Raw genomic sequence first — 23,925 nt, forward strand, 5'->3', positions numbered from 1 at the left:
GATTCTTAATCACAGGAAACAAACTGAGGGTTGCTGGAGGGAAGGGGGTGAGAGAGGTTGGGGTAACTGGGTGGTGGACATTAAGTAGGGCATGTGATGTAATAAGCACATACATATGACTGATGAATCACTTAACTCTACCTCTGAAACTAATAATACACTATGTTAATTAATTGAATTTAAATTTTAAAAAAGAAATTAAAAAATAAAACCCATAAATAAAGAAATAAATTTTAAAAAGGAAAATGTATTCAGGCACTATAATCATTTGCATTTAAATTTGTTCTATAAGAAAGTTAGCATCCACATAGGATATTCTTTAAAGAGTACCTTGCAGTGTTACTGCTTACATGGTCACTATCTTAGTTTTGAAGAATCTAAAGGCTCTTCCTAATAGTCTTTAGTCATGTTTAATACAACTCACTAGACTATATTTCACAGTTAAACAGAATATAACTATACCTCACTTCCTTGGATCATTAAACCAATATCCTCCCTGGCACATAGTATAAAGTAAAACTTCTTTACATGACGACTTTTCTCTCCAAACGTTTGTCTATTTGATAGGAGATAAGAATAAAAATATCTAGTGATGGATGATCTATCTGTTCTGCCTGCCCTCTTTGCCACGAACTAAACCTGAATAGTAATTTCTAAATGTGAACTCTTCTTATTTTTACATTGCAGTTGTTATCTTCATTTAGGTGGACTGCATTGTTCAAAACTATAATAATCATAACAATAATTGGAGATGCAGTTGGTGTCCCTAAATTCACACCAATCAGTAATTCACCGTTCCCTCTTAGATGGATATTCCTGATCAAAATGTTAGAAACGTCTCTCCCCTCTATGGAGAGGGGAGACTTTTACACTTCAGCCTGAGCCAAACTTCCTCATTTCATTTGTCATGGCACCTTAGTTCCAGTAAAATTTTATTAATTGTTTGATTTCTCAGCTTAAAACCTTCACTTGTCTTCATCTCTTCACTTGCCGTGGTGCCTTTTCCCTAAATTACTTACATTTCAAATCAGTCATCCTTCAAGATGTGATCCAACCAAGTTTTACTTTCTTTGTGAAATGTATCTCAACACTTTGAAAGTAACCTCTTCTTTTGAATTTCCATTGCTTTTTCTATGCCTTGTATTTTCTTTGCATTGTAAATGTCTTATAAAATAGAACTCCCATCCACCATTGTTTTCTTCATGTAACTAATGTAGTGCCTCTCACAGAATAAGTCTTTAATATGTTCCTTTAATTAATGATTTCATTGATTCCTTAGTGCGTCCCTGGCTTATTTTCAAATAACACATTCTAAAATGATGCTTAAGATGAAAGGCTCTGAAATGCATGAGTTTAAAAAAAATAAACAACCCCTCACCTTGAAGTTTTTTAACTATTTAGCCATTTATATATGTAAATACAAATCTTGATTCAGGACAGCATTTCTTTGAAAATCTTTCAGATTGTGTGTGTATATATATATATATATATATATATATATATATATATATATATGCTGATGAGAGGGAATAGGGTTTTAGGAGAGAACAGACAGCATCCAGAAGGGGATATGCAGATGTAGGGACTCTGGCTGTTGCTGTCAGGGAGGGATGTCTCCACAGGAACCGCTGGCAGCAGTATCCAAAAGCACTTCAAAAGCTCAGAGTGGCTATTCTGCTGAATAACTGAATATCCACAGAGCCAAGGTCCATGACCTTGAGCACAGCAGATCTTTTCTGCTGAATATGATCTTATTCCAAGTGAAGTCAAATTATTCTTCCCAGTCCTCAAGAAAACCTCAAAGCTTTCAAACCACTTTGCCCTAAGAGATACCTCAAATCTGCTAAGGCAGCCCACAGGACGAGAGGACCACAGAATGTGCTTGAATTGCTTGGACGCTTAAAACTTTCCATTTTGTACTGAATTCTGATGCAACTAGGTTGTACACCAAGTATAAAAAGGACTTTGACCTGAAGTAGGAAACACTGAAGGGCTGCTTCTGTGCCTTCGTTGAATCTTAGCTAGACGAAGAATAAAGGATTTGTTTCAGTGAAGAGAATCACAGGCATGCCTGAGCCAGGGACATTCCATCTTGACCCATCTTCCCAGTCTTCCATTTTGTATCCTTTCTGCATTCAAGTAGCATGCCTTTTAATTAACCAAACAAGCAACTGCAAACGAGAGAAAAGGGAGAATTTGTCTTCAAATTGAAATACATGTGAAGGAAACACAAGCCGAAATTTATTAAAGGCTTTTGTAAGGAGGCTAAATTTTAGTCAGCATTTGACTTGGTGAAAATCCTAAGCTGACTGTTCATTAAGGCACGGCAGCAAGGCAAGCAAAAACCAGTTCTTTGTGCATTTGTCTATTAGAAAAAGGAAGAGGAACTTAAACACTGAAGATTTCAGCCTGTGGTGTAAAGATGTGTCAACTTGTTAGACAGAGATGGGCCTGTCAAGGAGAGCTTGCTGATGGATGGGTGTCGGCGCCTCTCTTTAGCTATTTCAGGGACAGCTTTCATTCTGCATCTCTCTTTCTCTGTTTTATCCCAGGACTCCCTTCCATGCCTTTCTCTTTAGAGTAGACTGTCCTTGTTTTTAATGTCCCTAGAGAGATATTTAGCTTCCATATTCTCTTCATTGGCTTCAGGTTTTATTCTGACCAGCAGATAAAGAGCATGATTCAAGACAGGCTTCTAAGGATTTGGAACATCTGCCTTCTTTCAATGCTTGTGGTAGGTTTTGCCAGAAACACTTAAATCTTACGTATTTTAATAATGAGAGTTCTGGAATTTGGCTGCATTTTTAACTTTAAAAAACTGAAAACAACTCAATTCAGCCAATGTTTTTTTAATATTTTGGGGCAAATGTGATTGAGTTGGTAGCAAGATACAATTCTACAATGCTTCTTAAGTGACGTTTCCTTCAGGAAGATATGCAATTTCACAATATCAGCATAGGTTTTAGTTTCCCATACTACCTGAATGTGTAGAGTATTTATTTATGTGGTATTGGCCCTTAAAAGAAAATGGACTTTAAATCAGATGCTTCCAAAGGTCAATCTAATCGTGTTCTTGAAGGGGAGAGAGGAAATGCTATTGTGTTCCCACTTTATAAGCTAAAATATGCTGACTACTTATTATCAATTAAGCAATATGCAAATATACAGCAATACTGTATACAGATGGTCACAACTAAAGTGTAAATTATAGCTTAAAGAGCTACAAGACTTTGGCACATATTATAACTAAATTAGAAGAGTTACAGAGACACTATTATTGCCCATTAAATGCCTAGGTCATATTTCTCTTAGCCCTTGTTTCTTTACCATATCTGCACGTGAGAATCACCTAGAAAGTTTCTGAAAATCCCCATTCCTATGCCCACACGCTGAACCAGTTAAATGAGTTTTGAGGTTGGAAACAGGGACCCAGGCATCTAATATTTTTCAAGGCTCTATAAGGTGATTTTATGGTAATGCCAAGTTAAGGACCACTATGAATATTTAACATTTTATTATATCACCTCAGCCTGATATACCTCATGAGCCAGTAATTAGCTTCTTGTCAATATGCTTATATGTATCCGGTTTGGGTTTTTTTTTTTTTATTGTAAAGCTATATAGTTTTTTTTTTTTTCCCGCATCATGGGCAATACTACCAATTTAAAATAAAATGCACTGATCATTTTTAAACAGGAGTATCTGAACATTTGAGTCAAAGCCTTTCATTATAATACTATATATCAAAAGAGACTGCAAACTTCAAAGGTTGGTGTTGACAAGCTTAACATAGTGCAAATATGATGAAGTAGTTAAGATAATTACTTCACTTTTTAATTGTAAGCTAAGAAAAATAATAATATTGTTTGGTGATATGAAAGCTATAAAACTTTAATTTTGTGTATTTTCTCTAGGAGTTATAAAAACTAGGTATCTAAGAAAGTGATTAAATTAGGATTGTATGTCACGGTGGGGGGTGGGGGGGAACAGATTGGCCTATATTCTCAAAATGAATTTTCTTTTCTCTGAAACTGTGAAGGTGTCCATTCAAACCTATCCAAAATAGCTTTAGAAATGCCACAGAATGTAGTAGAAGGAACTCGGGATTCAGTCCAGGGATCCAAATTCTAGTAGGAAGCTAAACAGTTTTTGCCAAGTCTTTTAAGTTCTCTGGGCCTTACTTAGTTTTTCTGTTTGTAAAATGCAGAGGCTGAATGAAATCAGTGTTTTTCAAAGGCAAATGGTGAACCATTATTAGATTATGAAGTCAATTTAGAGCAATTCTTATTTCTATAAAACACAGAAGAGTACATTGCAGGTAGCAAAGTTGGTATATTGTATGTGAATCCTGGGTACTTAGGAAGAAATTTTTGAAAGTCCTTGAATTATAAGATCTCTTTAAATTTTATAGCTCTATAAATTGTTCATGGGAAAGGCATGCAGTATAGGGAATGGAGGTAGAGGCATCCTACTTCAAGCATGGGACATAAAGTACACCACATATTCTTGTTGTATAGTATCAAGGCAAATAAACTTTAGAAAGAAAAGGCTTGTTCTAACAGGGTGTTTGGTTCACTCACTAGTAGAAAAGGCAGAAAAAAAGCATTTATAGCCTGTGAATGTGGAAATGTGTCCTATCCTTGAGAGCAGAGAATGGTCACTATAAGAAGTGAATGGATTCATTGTGAATTATAACTACGGTTTCAAGAGGTGGTATTATTCAGTCTGGCCAGAATGTTCTCTTACCAAATCACTTTCGTACTAAAAATGAGAATGTGCTTTGATTTTTGGTTGTTTCATTTGTATTTTGTCTCACAGTTTGTGCTCACTGTTTGTTGGGAAATGAGAAGCTAAGGAAGCAAGGGAGGCCCAGGGCTTTACAAAAAATTATTGAGTTTCAAGTTACATTGTATACTGGAAGTAACTAGAAAGTAAATCCTAATAAAGTGTTAAGGAACACCAAACTAGTCCTATCAAAGTAAGACTTATGGGGATGGGTACAAGAAATATGCTTCTCTTCCCTGGGTGGCTCAGTCAGTTAAGCACATGCCTCTGACTCTGGTCATGATCTGGGGTCCTGGGATCAAGTCTTCATCAGGCTCCTAAGTCTGCTTCTCTCTCTATCTCTCCCTTTGCCCTCCCCCCCACCCTGCAAGGGCTCTCTCTTTCTCTCTCTCAAATAAATAAATAAAATCTTTTAAAAGAAATGAACTATGCTTTTTTAAAAGTTTTCCCAGATGGGTCTGATGACCAGCCCTGTTTGGGATCAACTGGTGTAGAAACCCAGCTTCTCATCCCAAGTTTGACTACCCCTAGCTTTAGGCACTAGAGAAAATCTCATAACCTTTGTAGGTCTCCCTTTTTAAACTCCATAGTTTATAACTTTTTTTTTTTTTTTTTTTTTGAGGGGGAAAGAGAGAGTAAGAGAGAGAGGAGGGGCAGAGGGAGAGGGAAAGAGAATCTTCAGTAGGCTACAAACCCAGTGCAGAGCCTGATGCGGGGCTTGATCTCACCACCCTGAGATCATGACTTGAGCTGAAATCCAGAGTTGGATGCTTAACCAACTGAGTCACCCAAGCTCTTCTAAAGTTTTCAATTCTGTGATTCATTGAGATTTCTGATGAAGTTTCAGAGTGCAAATAAAGTTAGTCACAAATCAACCAATGTCCACCTTTTTTTTCTCTAACATTGGACTTGAAGACCCAAGTTTATATCGAAGTTAAAATGAAAAAGGAAATTATAATAATTATTCACCTCCTAAGAAGGACATTCTTTTCTTTTAGCTTAAGTGTATAGTTTACAAATAATGTTACCTTCATTTCAGGTGTATAATGTAGTGATTCAGTTTCTTTATACATTATGTTATGCTCACCATAAGTGTAGCTACCATCTGTCACCATATAACAGGTATACTACTATTAACTGTATTCACTATGCTATACCCTCACTGCCAGTGATTCATTCATTTCATAGGTGGAAGCCTGTGTCTTCCACTCTGGAAGGGTGCTCTTTTAATATTAGGTTACAAGACCAACTGGTCGATAATGTCAGGTGCTAATGGATGAGTCTTCTCACAATGTCCATGTTTTATAACCTGGCCATTCCTCCCCTCTGATCATAAGTCTGATGTGGAGCAAAGACTTCTGACCAACACAAGCTGAACTAATCACAGTTAATCCCCTTTGGAGAGTTTAGAACTTGAAAGGAGTTACTTTGGGTCTGAGGTTCACTGTTGTTGAGTTATATATCTGATACATTCCCAGGAACTGTGCTGTGAGGAGCTTGTATCTTCCCTGTGCTCCTTCTTTTCCAAAACTTTGTGGTTCAATGGCCCCTTTATTCTGGGCGCTACTTCCAAAATCTCTCCTCTAAATTCTGTGTGTTTGCATTTAGGCTAGAACTCTGCTGGTGTTGGGAAGAGAATAAAGTCCCAAGAAATTAATTGTACTTAATGAACTAACTTCTCTCCTATATATCTGGAATGGTGCTAGTTTTATAGCATCGTTGTGAGAATTGAGAAAATAGTATTCAAATCAGATGAAGAACCTGGGGTAAGAAGTGTTGAACTAAACAGTGTAGATTTATGGTGCTTTCAACACAGATATGATGGGATGAGGAGAGTTTATGAAAGAATCAGTATATAGTTAATAATATTAATTCTATAATCATTATATTACAAATTCTCATTTTTAAGAAATCTGAAACTGTGGTGTGATAGCATGACTACAGTCATTCTACTGAATAAAACTCATACTCAGTTACATTTACTTACCCAGGTTTATGTAGCTCTGACCACAAAATGAGGAACTCCTCAGGGCTTCTAACTCCAAATTAAGGGCTCTATCCATAAAAAAATATTAACACTAGTTATTATTGATTCTTCAAAACTTTTCTCCAAGAAGTATGCATACTCCTAAATTAATTCATATAAACTTGTAGTAAGTCATATAAACTTTCTCTTAAAATATCTTATTTTTCCAGGGATTGAACTCATATGGAAAAGTACCTTAAACTCTGTGGCGAATTATCAAACACATTCTTTTAACACCCCAGCTTACATAGGACTAGAAAATCTGTTGAAGGTGTTCTTTTTGAGCTAAGGAAGAAAAGTGATCAGAATAGAAAGTTTATTTCTGATAGTGTGAAAATAGTGTGAATAGAACACCTTCCCATGACCCTTTGTTTTTCTAAATTTTTTAGTCCTTACAGAATAAGAAGACAACTAGCTCTAGAAGCCCAAAGAGACTGAGGTTTCTATAGAAAGTTCCTTTTAAAAGCAGCAGCCATCAAAAGTCTTTAAAGACATTTTAACTCTAGCATGTTGCCTGATTTTGACAGCAGGAAAGCAATAGAGTTTGGCACAGAGTTGGGGCTCAGTAAATGTTTATTGAATGAATCATTGAAACAGTGTCTCAATAAATCAAGAATGTTACAGAACCACAGTATTTTAGAATTGAGAGAAACACTGGAGAGCACTTAGTCCAGCTCTGTGACTTTGCCAGGAAGGAAAATGAGGTGTGTGGAAGCTAAGGAGGAGGCCAGGGAAAGAGAGCTGAAAAGTGGCCAAGTGGAAACCAGTGTACCAGGTCTCCCTATTCTTACCCCAATGTGCTTCCCTGAGAGAATGAAAAATAAGAATAACTAAAAATCACAAACACCACATGAGATCACTTTGCAAGTCATCTAAGTACAAACCTGATTAAAAGGGTAAACCATCAACAGAGACATTTTTTTTTTCTTCCTTTATCCCATTTGTATTATTTCCATCTCTTTCTTATTCCATGAACCTTAGCTAACCAAAATTTTCCTGGAATTAGATTGTGAGGCATAATGATATTCTGGTTAATAAAAGAACTAGTAAACAGCTAATTTTTTTAACGGACAGAGAGTCTTTTGAAATGTAGTAGTTTGTTTTTTTAAGATTTTATTTTTATTTATGAGAGAGAGAGGTTGGGGAAAGGAGCAGAGGGAGAGAGACAAACAGACGCTGAGCTGAGCTTAGAACCTGATGAGGGATCCATCTCATGACCCTGAGATCATGACCTGAGCTGAAACCAAGAGTCAAATGTTTAACTGACTGAGCAACCTAGGTGCCCCTGTTGTAGTTACTTTAATAATAATGTTAATAGTAATTAACAAATGATTCCCCACCGTATGCCAGGACTGTGTATACAATTGCATGTTCAAGAGATATCTTCCTCATAGAATTATTGACTAGGGTCCCCTGAGACAAAAAAAATATAAGTAATCTCCACTGTAAAGTGAACCTCTAAACACTGGCCAGTTGTCTTCCTCAGCATTTACTGTGACACAGCAAAACTGACCCTCTCTTCACTCCTAACACACTGTCCACCTCCCACCTTTCCTGTCCATCTAAGCATTAAGGGAAGGGACAGATAGGTGAAAAAAGAGTCAATAGGTCATAGGTACTCTGAAAATGTACTGTTAAAGAAGTGTGCTCCCTTTGTCCAGCTGAACTGGGGAAGAGACTACTATAGAACCTGATTATTCAAAAAAGGGAAGGTTAGTATTTTACATTCCTGATGCATCCAGTGTATGCTTCAAACTTGCTGATCTGCCCTGTGCTTTTCTGAGGAGGGAAGAAGGGAACTGGCAAGGTGGAAATAGTTCACAAAGAAAGTATAGCCTATGCTCTCAGCATTTGGTGTAGTCAGGATACCTAAGATTCTGTGGCTCAAACAGACACTCCATGTAGGCTGGGGCTTGAGCCATCTGGCCAGGATTACTCACAAGAAGGCCACTTGCTGGACCAGAGTACTGAGCTCTAGCTCTAGCTCTAGCTTTGTCTCTGTCTCTTTCTTCTTCCCTATTTTCTCCCTCCCTCTCCTTCTTTTGTTCATGCTTTCTCCCTAGCTCGCTCGCTCTCTCTCTCTCTCTCTCTTTGCCTTTCTTAATACTTAGAAAATTCAAGAAGGACAAAGTCTTTTTTTTAAAAAAAGATTTTATTTATTTCTTTGACAGACAGAGATCACAAGTAGGCAGAGAGGCAGGCAGAGAGAGGGGGAAGCAGGTTCCCTGCTGAGCAGAGATTCCCGATGTGGGGCTCAATCCCAGGACCCTGAGATCATGACCTGAGCTTAAGGCAGAGGCTTAACCCACTGAGCCACCCAGGTACCCCAAGAAGAACAAAGGCAGAAGATAAGGCAGAAGATAAGAAGATGCCTAGCACCATACCACATCCCTTCTCCCTTCTCCCTCAACTATGAGATGAGGGTTGAAATTTACATCAACTCTTTGGTTAAAATTATAAATTAGCCTGAATTTTTGATAACCAATAGTGACCAGAAATTCAGTGATTCTGACCAAGATAATAGAGATGGAGAAAAAAAAGTGACTGTTTTTGCAAAAATATGTAAATACTCTCTTTCATGTTTGCGTATGCTGTAGGTTGCGACTTTTTAATAAACTCATTACACATACATTATATTTTTTAATCCTCACAACTACCCTGTCAGATAGGTCCTCCATTTACTGATGAGAAAACATTTTATTGCTTCCATTTACTGATAAGAGAACTGAGATTTTAAGGTGATCAGTTACATATCCAAGTACTCACAGTGTGAGAGTGGAATTCAAACCCCAGTGATTATGACTCCATAACCCATGTCTCTATGGTCCAAAACATCATAAATGTTGGTCTCATTACTACCACTTCCATCTACACTCGTAGTCCAATCTCCATACAGAAGCCAGACGTATCTTTTTTAGAACATACATATCAGATCATACCACTCCTCAGACTACTCCAGTGGTTTCCCATTGTGCATGGAATAAAATCTGAAAGTTTGACGAAGATCAAGAATGCCCTACATGGGGGCACCTGGGTGGCTCAGTGGTTTAAAGCCTCTGCCTTCGGCTCAGGTCATGATCCCAGGGTCCTGGAATCGAGCCCAGCATTGGGCTCTTTGCTCAGTGGGGAGCCTGCTTCCTCCTTTCTCTCCCTGCCTCTCTGCCTACTTGTGATCTGTCTGTCAAATAAATTAAAAAAAAAAAAAAAGAATGCCTTACATGACCTAGCCCCAGATCCCATCTCATTCCCCCTCATTTCAGGAAGTTGCCCTTTTGAGGTTTTGTCCTTGGAATATTCTTTGCCCAGATCTCCCCAAGGGGCTTCTCAGCACTCAGGTCTTAGTTTCAGCGTCATCTGCTGAGAGAGCTCCCTTGGCCACGTACATGGGTCACCCTGCCATCTTGCTCTCGCTAGGGTCTCTTGTGTGTTCAGTGTCACTTGTTCAGGGTTTATCTCTTCCTCCCTCATTAGATGAAAGTGGAAACCCTAGAAATCCTGATGTATTTCTTATACTTAGAATAGTGCCTCCAAATTGTGGGCCCCATATATGTAATTATGAAATGAATGATGCCTGAATAGATAATAATCTCCCTATTGATTCCATTTGCAGTACCAGACACTTTACGTGTGTGACTTTTGGGTTCAGTATTACCGTCTTAAGATCAAAGACATGCCGTGAGTTCCTGGTATCCCTTCCCTTCTCCCTTATACAAAGAATGCTCCCCTGCAATCCAAGTGCTTCTGGTTTGTACTGATCTTAGTGTATGCTGACTAACTACTTTGAATTAATTTTATAGCAAGTTAGCAGTTTATCTTAAAATACACACATACACAATAAAGTAAAACAAATCAAAAACCTTAGCCAACCCTCCTCAGAAGCAGAGTTACGTAAGTACCTCCCTTCTCATCCCAGCTTCATTCCTCATTACACTTACCACATGTTTATTTACTCCCATCTCTACTTTAGATAGTCGGGATGCCAAGACAAGAAACAGTTAGTGCTTTCTTTTAAGGAATTGTCATTCTGGTTTTAAATATAGTAGGCCATATTTAGTAGTACAAATTTCCCTCATTGATGGATATTGTTGACTTTAACATGTTCCAAGTTCACTCAACTGCAAAAAGTAGAAATGTGACAGCACAGGCCCATTCATTTTCACTGAGTTGGATCACATCTAGAATGAATGACAGTTTGTTTTCAGTTTCAGCAGTGGATGAACCAAGATATTTCTAGAGAGACATACATAAATGCAGTTGCATGAACCTCATTAAGTATATCCACTAATAAGGATGACTTACTAGACTGTACCAGGAGATATATACCTCTCAGATTTATTCAGAAGAGTAGTTCTAAGTTCCCAAACCTACAGAGGTTCCTATTGTATTATTGCCTAAAGGCGAAACACGTTGAGAATAAGAATTCAGAGATTACCTCCAATGATTTAACAACCAGACTCTGCTGGGATGCATATTAAATAGATATTTGATGCATATACACACTAACCAGATCTCTCTGATTCTTTTTTTTCCCCCAGTCTTTGGTTTTCTATTCAAAAGATGCAAAGTCACTGATCTGGATGTTTATCCTTTAAGAGAAGTGTGATGATATCAAAATATTTTGTCTTTAATACTTAACTCAGACATGACAGACACACCACACACACACACACACACACACACACACACTGCTCTTACAATCCCTAAAAGATATTCTAAAGCACAGTAATCTAAAATTGGTTCTCACAATAGGACTTAGGCTTTAATGTTCACTGGGATCACCTGGGGGATCTCATTAAAATACAAATTCTGCATCCATAGACTGATGAGGGGTCCTGAGATTAACACTCTTTACAAGCTCCAAGTAATGCCCGATACTGTCCCTTAGGTCACACTTTGGGTAGCAGGTGTTGAGATCATATTGTTTTAGGCATTTCCACTTTAACCAACACTTTACTCTTCCTTACAAAGTTCTCTCCCCTCTGCTCTTGCCTTCCACAATTCCATAATTTCTCTCAGATTAAAAAAAAAATCACATTTTATAATGTGGAGCAGTTTGCCACATGACCAAAATATGTGCATATCCCAAAATAAAGATTTTTAGAGTTAGAGGCAGGTACACTCTGATTCTAGTGAGAAAGTATTGTGTTTTAAATTGGCCACTCTTTGGAGCATGGTTATATAGATGAGCTATTCACTATATATTGACTATGTTGGTAATAAAATCATTTCATACTTGAGATTATGTACTCCATGTCCATTTTATACATGAGTATTATCATAAATGTAGAATATCTGTAAATTTGCTGCAAATACAATTGTGTTCCTATAATTAAATATATAATTTACTTCTTTATGAGGTAATCATTAATTGTCATCTAAAGAAATCATAAGTTCATGTAGAGATTCTTCATAAAGTCTATAATCGCCAAGCTATGTTTTTATTTTGATTTTGTTACTGATTCTTTCCAGGTTAAAATATGCTAGAGTCCAGTTGTCTTAGATTCAGTTGTTTCAAGTTGAGCCTCAGACAGGCCCCGAAATTGCAATATTGCACACCTGGTGAATGCTGGAGTATCTGTTTATCACTATCCCCGTGTATCATACGACCCATGCAGAACTGATTGGTCATCAGCCCAGACAGGCATAGAGTGGCTTTTGGTTCCCAGCACCTGCTGTTATTTAAGGAAATTCAAATCAGTTTCACAATAGGATTGGAAAATTGTACTAGAGTTTTGGACAGTGTCTTATTTTCTTTTAGAAAAATGTGTTCATGTTTAAGCTGCATTTAATTTTTAGTTCTTAATAAGAGACTCATTTCATGGAAATTTCTGGGAAATGAGGAAGACCATGTGATTGGATTTAAGAGGCAAGAGTTATATTTTGATTCTGCACCAATTAGTTATGCGACTATAATTTTAGCTGTTGGGCCCTCACTCCCTTCATCTAATAAATAAAGGTTTTGTGCTGAATAATATCTAGGTCTTCTTTATCTTTCATATTTAATCACCTCAAGTATATCATCATTAAGGCTGTGTCTCTTTTTTGGAGGGTTACCTGATAGATGCTTAACAACTTGTTTCTGGATTGGTTGCTTTGAAGCGTACCTTAAGTGAATAAAATCTTGAGTGATGAGTATTTTATGAAGCTTGATTTCTTGCTGCAAATAATGGAAGTTGGCCTCATAATTTACATAGATTGAATCATATTTGAGAATTTTGGAATAATTTACCACATTGAATCAGGTAGAAAAATGTAAGGAAACTACTTTCTCTTTAAAGTAATGCTTGGGGCACCCAGCTAGCTCACTGGTTAAGTATCTGACTCTTGATTTTGGATCAGGTCATGATCTCAAGGTCATGATATCAAGATCACGATATAAGGGTTGTGAGATCATGCCCCATTGGGCTCCACGCTAGGTATGGAACCAGCTTAAGATTCTCTCTCTCCCTCTACCCCTCTCCCACCAGTTTGCCCATGAATGCACTCTCTGTCTCTCTCTAAAAAAATAATCAAAATAAACAAAATAAAGTCATGTTATTTTTACTTATAGTGATCAACTGGTTGTTTTAATTTTTAAACAGGATTGTGGCAAATAAAATGATTGTATTTTCTGTTACGCTTCTTAAGAATAGGATTTAATAATCCTGATGTGGTTTTTCAATAATCAGACTTTCCTTTTTCTGTTTTTCTAAACTTGCTTTGTCTTTAAAGTCAGTCAGGCTTATGATTTAATTTAATCATGTAAACTTCTAGTGCATACCTTTATTTAGTCAAGGATGTTTTTAGCACAATATTCTTGTGTATTTGACTTGAAGAGCAAAAAAACAAATGAAACAAGTCTCTCACTCAAATGTCTGTTTCTGTTCATTTTTTTTTCACATGTTAACTTTAGTTTCTAGTTTGCATTGAACACAATCTTAGAATCATGTAAATAGAGTAAAACCTTAAAAACGTGTTATTTGGGATTGTGCATATGAAAAGCAAGACAATCAAAAACAATAATGTAGGAAATGTTTTGGCATGCATAAAAAGCCTCATCTAAGTGGGATCAGGGTGACGTCTCTCTGCCCAAATGCATCTTTGTCCTTAAGAAGTAGGGTCATTCCCTTACAGGTCCTTCACTTAGTAGAAAAGCTCATTGAACTTGATAGATGTGGAAACATAGGGCCAAATTAATGAGATTTTTGCCCCATGCATAGGCTGTGCGAAGGTGCTCTATCCTGAGAATCAATTTCTCTGTGAACTTGGAAGTCATTTCAACTCTCTTTGTCTAACATTCTTGTCTATAAAGTAGAAATTCTTGGTGTTGAAATCGATCCATTTGTACAGTTTAACCTTCAAAGATTGAAAACCTTAAGTCATACCCAGTTAAGCGGTTGTTATGTTTAAGTCATGCAAATGGTATCAAAAGAAAGCCAGAGTAGCAGTACTTATATTGGACAAAACAGTCTTTAAAACAAAGACTGTAACAGACAAGAAAGGATGCTACATAATAATAAAGGGGACAATATCAAGAAGATATAACAATTTTAAATATTTATGCACCCAACATAGGAGTATCCAAATACATAAAACAGTTAATAACAAGCACAAAGGAACTAATCAGTAATAATACTATAATAGTAGGGAACTTTAACATACCACTTACATCAATGGACAGATCATCTATTCAGAACATCAACAAGGAAACAGTTGTTCTGAATGAGACACTGTAACAGATGGATTTAACAGATATATTTAGAACATTCCATCCTAAACATCAGAGTACACATTCTTTTCAAGTGCACATGGAACATTTTCCAGAATAAATCATATGTTAGCCCACAAAATAAACTTCAACAAATTCAAGAAGATCATACTCATACCGTGCATCTTTTCTGACTACAATACTATAAACTAGAAGTTAACCATAAGAAAAAAAATTGGAAAGACCACAAATACATGAAGGTTACATAATATGCTACTAAACAATGAATTAGTCAACCACTACATCAAAGAAGAAATTTAAAAATTACATGGAAACAAATGAAAATGAAGCCACAATAGTCCAAAAACTTTGGGTTGCAGCAAAAGCAGTTTTAAGAGGGAAGTTTATAGCAATAGAAGCTACCTCAAGAAGCAAAACAAACAAACAAACAAACAAAACAACCTCAAGCAGTCTTACCTTACAGTTAAAGGAACTAGAAAAAGAACAACAAACAAAACCTAAAACCAGCAGAAGGAGAGAAATAATAAATATTAGGACAGAAATAAAGGATATAAAAATTTTAAAATGATAGAACAGATCAAAGAAACCAAAAGCAGTTTCTTTGAAAAAAATCATTAAAATTGATAAACCTTAGCCACACTTATCAAGAAAAAAAGTGAAAGAACTCAAATAAAATCACAAGTGAGAGAGGAGAAAAAACACCATACACCACAGAAAAACAAAGGATTACAAGACAATATTGCATGCCAACAAATTAGACAACCAAGAAGAAATAGATAAATTTCTAGAAACTTATGAAATACCAAAACTGAAACAGGAGGAAATAGAAAATCTGAACAGACCAATTACTAGTAACACAGTTGAATCAGTAATCAAACTCCCAACAAACTGAAGTCCATGACCAGATGGCTTCACAGGTGAATTTTACCAAACATTTAAAGAAGAGTTAATACCTATTCTTCTCAAACTAGTCCAAAAAAGTTATTCTATGAAAGTTAGCATTACCTTGATACTAAAACAAGACACCGCTAAAAAAGAGAACTATAGGTCAATATCCCCTGATGAGCAGAGATCGAAAAATTCTCGATAAAATACTAGAAAATCTAATTCAACAATACATTTTAAGAAATTATTTACCACAATTAAGTGAGATATACTTCCAGGATGCAAGAATGGTCCCACATTTGCAAATCAATCAATGTGTTACATCACATCAGTAAGAGAAAGGATAAGAAAGAACCACATGATCATTTCAATTGACACAGAAAAAGCATTTGATAAAGTTCAACATCGTTTTGTGATGAAAATTCTCAACAAAATAGAGTTAGAGGGAACATACCTCAACATAATAAAGATCTAGGAAAACTCAGAGCTAACATCATCCTTAATTGGGAAAAACTGAGAGCTTTTACCCTAAGTTCAGGAACGTGACAGGGATGTACACTCCCACCACTTATATTGAACATAGTTGTTGACGTAGCTGTATCAGACAACAAAAAGAAATAAAAGAAATCCAGATCAGTAAGGAAGAAGTAAAATGTCACTACTTCCAGATGACTTGATGCTGTATAAGAACAGCAGAAAGACTCCACCAAAAAATTGCTAGAACTGATTTTAGTAAAAGTACAGGATACGTCAACATACATACATACATACATACAACATATGTTGCATTTCTATACACCAATGATAAAATAATAAAAAGAGAAATTAAGTAAACAATTCCATTTACAATTACACCCCAAAAAATAAGTTATCTTGGACTAAACCTAACAAAAGAGGTGAAAGACCTCTACTCTGAAAATGACAAAACACTGTTAAAAGAAACAGAACATGACACAAAGAAATGGAAAGACATTCCATGCTCATGGATCAGTAGAATAAATACTGTTAAAATATCTATACTAACCAAAGCAATCTACTCATTTAATGTAATCCCTGTCAAAATACCAACAGTAGAGATTAGTTTTGCTTGTTTTTAAAAATTTTATATAATGGGAATCATAAGACATACTCTTTTAAGTCTGGCCATCTTTTTTTCTCTCTCTCTCCTTCCTTCCTTCCTTCCTTCCTTCTTTCTTTCAGAGAGAGATGTGGTGAGGGCCAAGGGGGAAAGAACAGAGAATCTCAAGCAGGCCCCATGCCCAGTGTGGAGCCCAACATGGGGCTGGATCTCACAAACCCAAGATCATGACCTGAGCAGAAATCAAGAGTCAGATGTTCAACTGACTGAGCCACGCAGGCACCTGGCATTTTTCTTTTTTACTTAACCTTATTATTGTGAGATTTATCTATATTTTTGTTTGTAGGTTGAAGATCATGTATTTCCATTACTGTTCCTTTGTGTAACTATAACTCAAATTATCCATTCGATAGATTGACATTTTGGTAGTGTTCGGCTTGAGGTTATTTTGCAGTCCTGCTACAAACGTGCCGGTATGTTATTCTGATCATCTTTGTTTGAATTTTTGTTGGATGTGTACTTACAAGTGGAATTACTGGAAGATAGAGTATGCAGAGATCCAGCTTTAAAAGATGTTGCCAAACAGTTTAAAAGTAGTTCCCACCAGTAATAATACGAGAGTTCTAGTTCTTCTATGTCTTCACCAACACTTGATATAATTTGTCTTTGTCATTTTATTCATCATAATGGAATGTACTGATATTTTACTGTGGTTTTAAGTTGATTTCTCTGAAGACAAAGCTGAATATCTTTTCATATGGATATCCTGTTATCATGGAGAGTTTGTTTATGGTTTGCCTGTTTTTTTCTGATTTGTCTAGTTTTTTTCTTATTGGTTTGTATAAGTTCTTTACATACCCTGGACATAATTATTTCTTGCTATATGTATTTCTGTAAATCTAATTTATTTCTCTCTCTCTTTCATTCTTTCATAAATTACTGCCTGGGTTTTCTTCTAGGACTTTCATGGTTTCAGGTCTTATATTTAAGTCTTTAATCCATTTTGAGTTTATTTTTGTGTATGATATAAGAAAGTGGTCTGGTTTCATTCTTTAGCATGTCCAGTTTTCCCATCATCATTTGTTGAAGACACTTTGTTCCCATTGTATATTCTTGCTTCCATTGTAATAGATTAATTGATCATATACACATAATTTATTTCTGGGCTTTCTATCCTGTTCTGTTGATCTGTGTGTCTACTTTTCTGCCAGTACCATATTGTTTTGATTATTAAAGCTTTGTAGTATATCTTGAAATCTGGGATTGTTACCTCCAGCTTTGTTCTTCTTTCTCAATATTGCTTTGGCTATTTGGATCTTTTGTGGGTCCATATAAATTTTAATTTTGTAAAAAATGTTGGTATTTCATTTCTTTGTGAGGTTTATTATTTTAATACATATTGGAAATGCACAAAATATTCAGGACTTGTATTTTAAAATGGAAAGAGACCCACTTTTTACATTTTCAATAGGAAAGCATAAATAATTACTTACTATGCTGCTTCTTACTTGCATATGACATAGCACAAAACTTAATGACAAAGATTATACAGCAACAGGCAAAGAGGGGAAGTATAATCCTCTTGTCTTGTAAAAAATAGAATGATTTATGCATTTTTATATAGAATACATATTCTTTCATTTAAAAAAATAGCAAAAATATTTTTCCTGTTTATATTCATGTCTCATTTATGGCTTTATGGCTTTATGATATGTACTACATTGAATTTTTCCAAGACTTATGTGGTTGCCTTTAATGCAATTTGAATTACCTAATTTTTTAAATTAAACAATACAAAATGAGTGATATTTTCATTTTTAAGTAATAGAAACATCATGGTGTTAAATGTCATCAACACACATATAACTTCAAAGGTTGCCGTCTACTGAATTGCAACCTCTTTTTGCTGTTTTTCCTTTTGGGTTTGCCACATTATCTGGCAAAGGAATCCTTTGTCAAGATGCATTGTGAATTATGCCGATTTGAAGTGACATTAGGTCATTTGGATAAAATGCTACAGCTTTTTAAATAAACCAAACCTCTTTACATCATCCCCAAACTTTGTTATTCTGTTATTGAGTTATTTGAGGGTGGTCAGAGGCTTGGTGCTTGGATGGCTCAGATGGTTAAGTGTCTGCCTTGAGCTAGGGTCATGAGCCCGGGGTCCTGGGATCGAGTCCTGCATCAGTCCTGATCAGCAGGGAGCCTGCTTCCCCCCTTCCCTTCCCCCCCCCCCCTGCTTGTGCTCTTTCACTCTCTCTCCCTCTCAAATAACTAAATGAAATCTTTAAAAAAATAAAAATAAAGATAGTCAGAGGCTGACTTCTTGTCTGCTTCTGTTCCTGGCACACTTTCTGAACTTGATAGTCATTTAAACTTAATGGGTCTGAAATTTTTTTTCTCCGAATTTGAATTTAAATTACAGGTAGTTAACATACAGTGCAATATTAGCTTCAGATGTAGAATTAAGTGATTCATCACTTACATACAACACCTGGTGTTTATCACAAGTGCCCTCCTTAACACCCACCACCCATTTAACCCATGCCACCACCCCTGTAACATCAGTTTATTCTCTATAGTTAAGAGTCTGTTTCTTGGCTCACTTTCTTAATAACGTAAATTAAAGGGTTAGGCCAGAGAAGGGTCTCCAAAACTCTCTGTGGCTTAGAGACCTATTCTAAGTACTCAGTGGGGATGAAAATTCTGCAAATATCATCATCTAGCTGCCTGGATGGGTCAGCTAGTTAAGCATCTCCCTTTGGCTCAGGTCATGATCCCAGGGTCCCTGGATCAAGCCCCACATTGGGCTTCCTGCTCAGCGGGGAGTCTGCTCCTCCCTCTTCCGTCACTCCATTTGTGCTCTCTCTCTCTCAGATAAGTAAAATCTTTAAAAACTTATTTTCTTCCAATTTTTTATATAGATTCTTTCTCTCTTTGTGATATTATTTATGAACAGGTGTTCCCAATTTTAATGTGGGTGAATGTATTGATATTTTATTAGTACCTTTTATGCCTATTTAATAAATCATTCCATAATTCATATCTTACTTTGTCTTACAAAAATTTTACAGATTTACCTCAGAAATTTATATCCTTGGTGCATGAGGAATTGATTTTTATAGATGATGTAGAGATCCAATTTTCCTTTATTCATATAGATAACCAGTTGTCCCAGCACCATTTATCGACAAATCTATACTCTGCTCACTTAACTGCAATGCCTGACTTGATAGAAATCGTTTTCGTATAGGCTTAGGATTATTTTTAGTTTCATTATTTTTATCCCTCCTTTTTAAATTTATCCTAGTGTATAAATCTTCATTACCATCATTTTCTAATAAATGGGCACCTTTATACAAGAAAGTTCCTTCATCTTCTTTCTCTGGCATAGCTTGGCTATTTTGGGCTCTTTGTTTTCCCAAAGAACTCATGGAATCAGCTCTTCACATTCATTTTAAAATTTCATTTAGAGGGGTGCCTGGGTGGCTCAGTGGGCTAAGCCTCTGCCTTTGGCTCAGGTCATGGTCCCAGGGTCCTGGGATCAAGCCCCACATCGGGCTCTCCGCTTGGCGGGGAGCCTGCTTCCTCCTCTCTCTCTCTGCCTGCCTCTCTGCCTACTTGTGATCTCTCTATCAAATAAATGAATAAAATCTTCAAAATTTTTTTTTTCATTTAGATTTCTAATGAAATTTCATCAAATCTATAGATCTGTTTATATATATTTAAAACACTGTCCCAGTACACAGAACCCTGCAGTCTTTCTGAAATATCTTATTAAACCCAATACTTTTCTGAAGATTATTTTGGTCTTTTAATTCACACAATAATATTTACTAATATCATTTTGTCACTTATAATCTTTATAATGCTCATATATTTTTCCTATTTTCCTATATTACCTAGGGCTTCAAGGACAGTATGTTGATAGTAGGTGTCCTTATTCTGATCTTAAAGATAATATTCTAGATTTCACAATAAAGTTGATATATGCCATTTGTTTTAGATTATTTATCACATTTATTACATTAGACAGGCAAGAAGGAAAACATCTACCACTCCTAATGCCTACCAACTTTGCCAGATATCCATACATGCATTATCTCATTTTATCTGGGAAGACTGGTATAACAAACTATTTTCAGAAACTGAGATTTGAAAAGATGCATAATTGCCTCCCAGTGCAGTTAGCAAGTAGCCAAGCTAGTATCTAATTTCATATTTCGATCTATTTTCTTTCCCCCTCATAAATATATTTAGAAATATTTAATTGTGCTAACTCCCAATATCAGGCCACTTGCCATATTGAACTGAAGAGGGAAGTAGATACCTCGCCTGTCATCTTTCAGAGACAGGAATGGAATCAGGCTTGGCCACTTCATTATCCCTAAAGACTAGTACTGGGCTTAACACTTGGGAGGTACTCAATCAATATTTTGACTGTATGAATGGGAAGGGCCCTCTAGTTTGGCTTGTATTGTCCTTGCTATGATTCTGCCTCAGAATGTGATGGATTTGGCTTGACCAGTAATAACTTACTGGTAGGCAGTGACTTTTCTCAGGCTCACACCATTGTGAAAGTCTCTAGGTGCTCACTGTTTAACTTCATGCCATGACTTGCCTACTTCTAGCCACTTGTGGCACCGTCTGCATCCAGAGTCAGGTCATCTGGTACTGGTGATCTGAGACCTCAATTTGAGCTAGGATTCAAGGACATGAGTTATTTCACAACCAAATGAAACAGGCCTGAGGTAAAAACCTTTTGCCAAGGGTAAGCCCCTTTTTGGCATGAGCCCTCCTGTGGACATGGTGGAGATGCTATATTCCCAGTAAAACAGATTAAGATTCCCCAGTATCATTTAAAATTCTGTTTATATAGTTTATCAGAAGCTGATTCTAGACCATACTGTTTCATTTTTCTTGGCACAATACTATCATTGCCTAGGAAATTGAGGAAACTTTTGGCTTAGACTCTTCCTTTGGTTAAACTCAATCAGTGGGAGAGGATTGCTCTTTCCAAATACCCACATTTTGGGTTGATCTGTCTGACATCTTGTGGGATCCACATTGCTCGTAAATATGGTAAAGACAGATATATAGAAAATGTTGAGGCTTCATTTACATGCTATTCCCATGATGATGTGCTGGAATTTTTACCAGTCTCATAAAAGCCAACCCTACCATCTGCTTGGTGAGATCAGGGAATGAATCAACAATCCAGCAGGCTCCATTAAGCTCGCTATCACTGCTCCCTCCATCCAGGGAGAGAACAAACCAAAAAGAAAGAAAAAAAAAAAAAATGCACATGCTCTGTAGGAGATCTATTTACTCTCAAACCGAATTCTTTTTTTTTTTTTTTTTTTTTTTTTTTTTTGCTTTCCCCTTACCAGATAATTTGTTATGGTTTCTCAGTGATGAAAATATTTGTCTCTTCGCTGAGAAGATCTTTGAATATAAATGTCTCACTGAAAATTAAAATAACGCCTCAGTTGGATGGAGAGAATGTTGCAAACACATTGGAACCCATTGTTGCCAGCAGAGTAGAACCATCCAATATGCATTTATGGTACCTGATTCATGCCCTGGAGATATCACAGAGCTGCTTTCTCAGATCAGAGCTCTTGCAGTGATACTTAAAAATTAATTGAATTTTCAAGAATGTCAGCTTTAGCTATTGCAGTTGATGGCCCACTAGCTGAGGAGGTTTATTAAAAAAATATATACTGCCACCTACAGTACCATTTGATTTTGTTTGATGGGGCTCTTGTAATGAATGTTAACTAAACAGAGTTAATTTGGGGGGATGATTAATTTTGTTTCTGTTAAGGTCTGCTGATCTATGTAGTATATTTCTTTACTTACGCACGTATGTATCTATTTCCCCCTAGGAAAAGAAGAATATATTGCCACTTTCAAGGGATCTGAATACTTCTGCTACGACTTGTCTCAAAACCCCATTCAAAGCAGCAGCGATGAAATAACGCTGTCCTTTAAAACTCTTCAGAGGAATGGACTGATGCTTCACACTGGGAAATCAGCTGATTATGTCAATCTTGCCCTGAAAAATGGAGCTGTTTCTCTGGTCATTAATTTGGGATCAGGGGCCTTTGAAGCACTAGTGGAGCCCGTGAATGGAAAGTTTAATGATAATGCCTGGCATGATGTGAAAGTCACCAGGAATCTGCGTCAGGTAACAGCGCAGCGGATAAGAGAGTTTCTGGCTTTGTTTCTCACTGCAGCTGTGTGTGTGGTACTTGAAACCCCTAACAACATGATATAGGGCTCCTCAGAGTCGCTTACAAATTAGCTTTTTCTTCTTCTAAGATGAATCTTCCTGCCATACTTGAGCAGGGGCATATCTAGAAAGTTCTGGGGGCCCAAAGTCTATTTTGATACAGCGACATATGACAATTTCCCAGAGGGCTGCAAGGATATCCCTGCGACCTGCCCTTCCTGTGATGTGTGTGATTTTGTTGTGTTTTTTTTTTTAATTATTATTTTCTGTTTGTTTGATTTTAAATTATGGTTTTCATGGTGATCATTTGGAAGCATGCACATTGGGGTCATTAAATCACAGTTCCTTTTTTGTAGTAAAAAAATCAGTGTGTTTGTGATTTGGGATTGTATCAATCCCTGCTCCCTCTCCACTCCCACCTCTGAAATAGGGACAAGAAAAGCCCCTGAGGCAGAAAGAATGACTTTGGGGGCCTATACATCTCCTGAAGAGTCTGTTTACGAAGACTTTCTTTTTTTATTTTAGCACAGATAATTTAAATCCCAAATGACTCTGGAGAGACCAGTTCATCTTCTAGGTGCCCATTTCTACTTGGTTGTATTAAAAAAAAAAAAAATTCTTGCAAGAGTCTATATACTAGGAAAATATCAGTTCTTAAGTAAATCTATGAGTCCACATATACTGTATGTTTTTAACTGAGGCATATTATTACAGTATATCTATATATCTATATATACAGATGGAAGTGAATAGATTGTCCTTTTATATTGAACAATATACGTTTTGGTTATTATTTGAAATTTTATATTATAATGTGTCATTTTGTTAAGTGTTGACAGTGACTAATTTTTCTGCAGTACATGCTGATCTCAAACTAATATCCTTAACATATTTATTGTTTCTCTGAACAGTTGCAGAATGACCGGATTGTCTCTGGTTTTCCTTTACTAAAACAGCCTTCTCTTTCTGAGCTGTTAACCATCTAACCTTTTCTTTCCCACTTCTGAAAGGCTTAAACTATCCAAACTTGAGACAAAAAAAGAATTTTCGGAGTACAGCCTAGCTAAGGCAGTCTAGCTAAAGCAGACAAGTAAAACTGAAGGATTCTTAGACCCTCAAAGACCTTTCAGAGGCCTTCTTGGCATGGGAGGGACACTGCATGCTTCACGCCTGCCCTGGGAGGGAGTCACCGCCCCCCCCCCCCCACC

General features: G+C 36.5%; 1 protein-coding gene and 1 long non-coding RNA gene across 32 annotated transcripts in view; one reads left to right on the forward strand and one right to left on the reverse strand.

The window, feature by feature from the left end:
• The window catches only part of NRXN1 (neurexin 1), a 1,174,729-nt gene that overhangs the window by 429,337 nt on the left and 721,467 nt on the right, over window positions 1-23,925 (forward strand). For all 31 annotated transcript variants that reach the window (XM_082745351.1, XM_082745353.1, XM_082745378.1 and 28 more), the window contains one exon: window positions 22,371-22,672. In XM_082745351.1, the coding sequence (XP_082601477.1) occupies window positions 22,371-22,672 (302 nt within the window). The remainder of the gene's footprint in view (window positions 1-22,370; window positions 22,673-23,925) is intronic.
• Window positions 1,520-23,925, reverse strand: part of LOC309871893 — a 23,771-nt gene continuing 1,365 nt past the window's right edge. The window contains exons 2-4 of the long non-coding RNA XR_014315552.1: window positions 10,747-10,986; window positions 6,773-6,840; window positions 1,520-2,171 (exon numbers count right to left, since the gene is read on the reverse strand). This is a non-coding gene — a long non-coding RNA (uncharacterized lncRNA). The remainder of the gene's footprint in view (window positions 2,172-6,772; window positions 6,841-10,746; window positions 10,987-23,925) is intronic.

This window comes from Mustela nivalis (assembly GCF_964662115.1).
Source record: "Mustela nivalis genome assembly, chromosome: 8".
NCBI classification, from domain to species: domain Eukaryota; kingdom Metazoa; phylum Chordata; class Mammalia; order Carnivora; family Mustelidae; genus Mustela; species Mustela nivalis.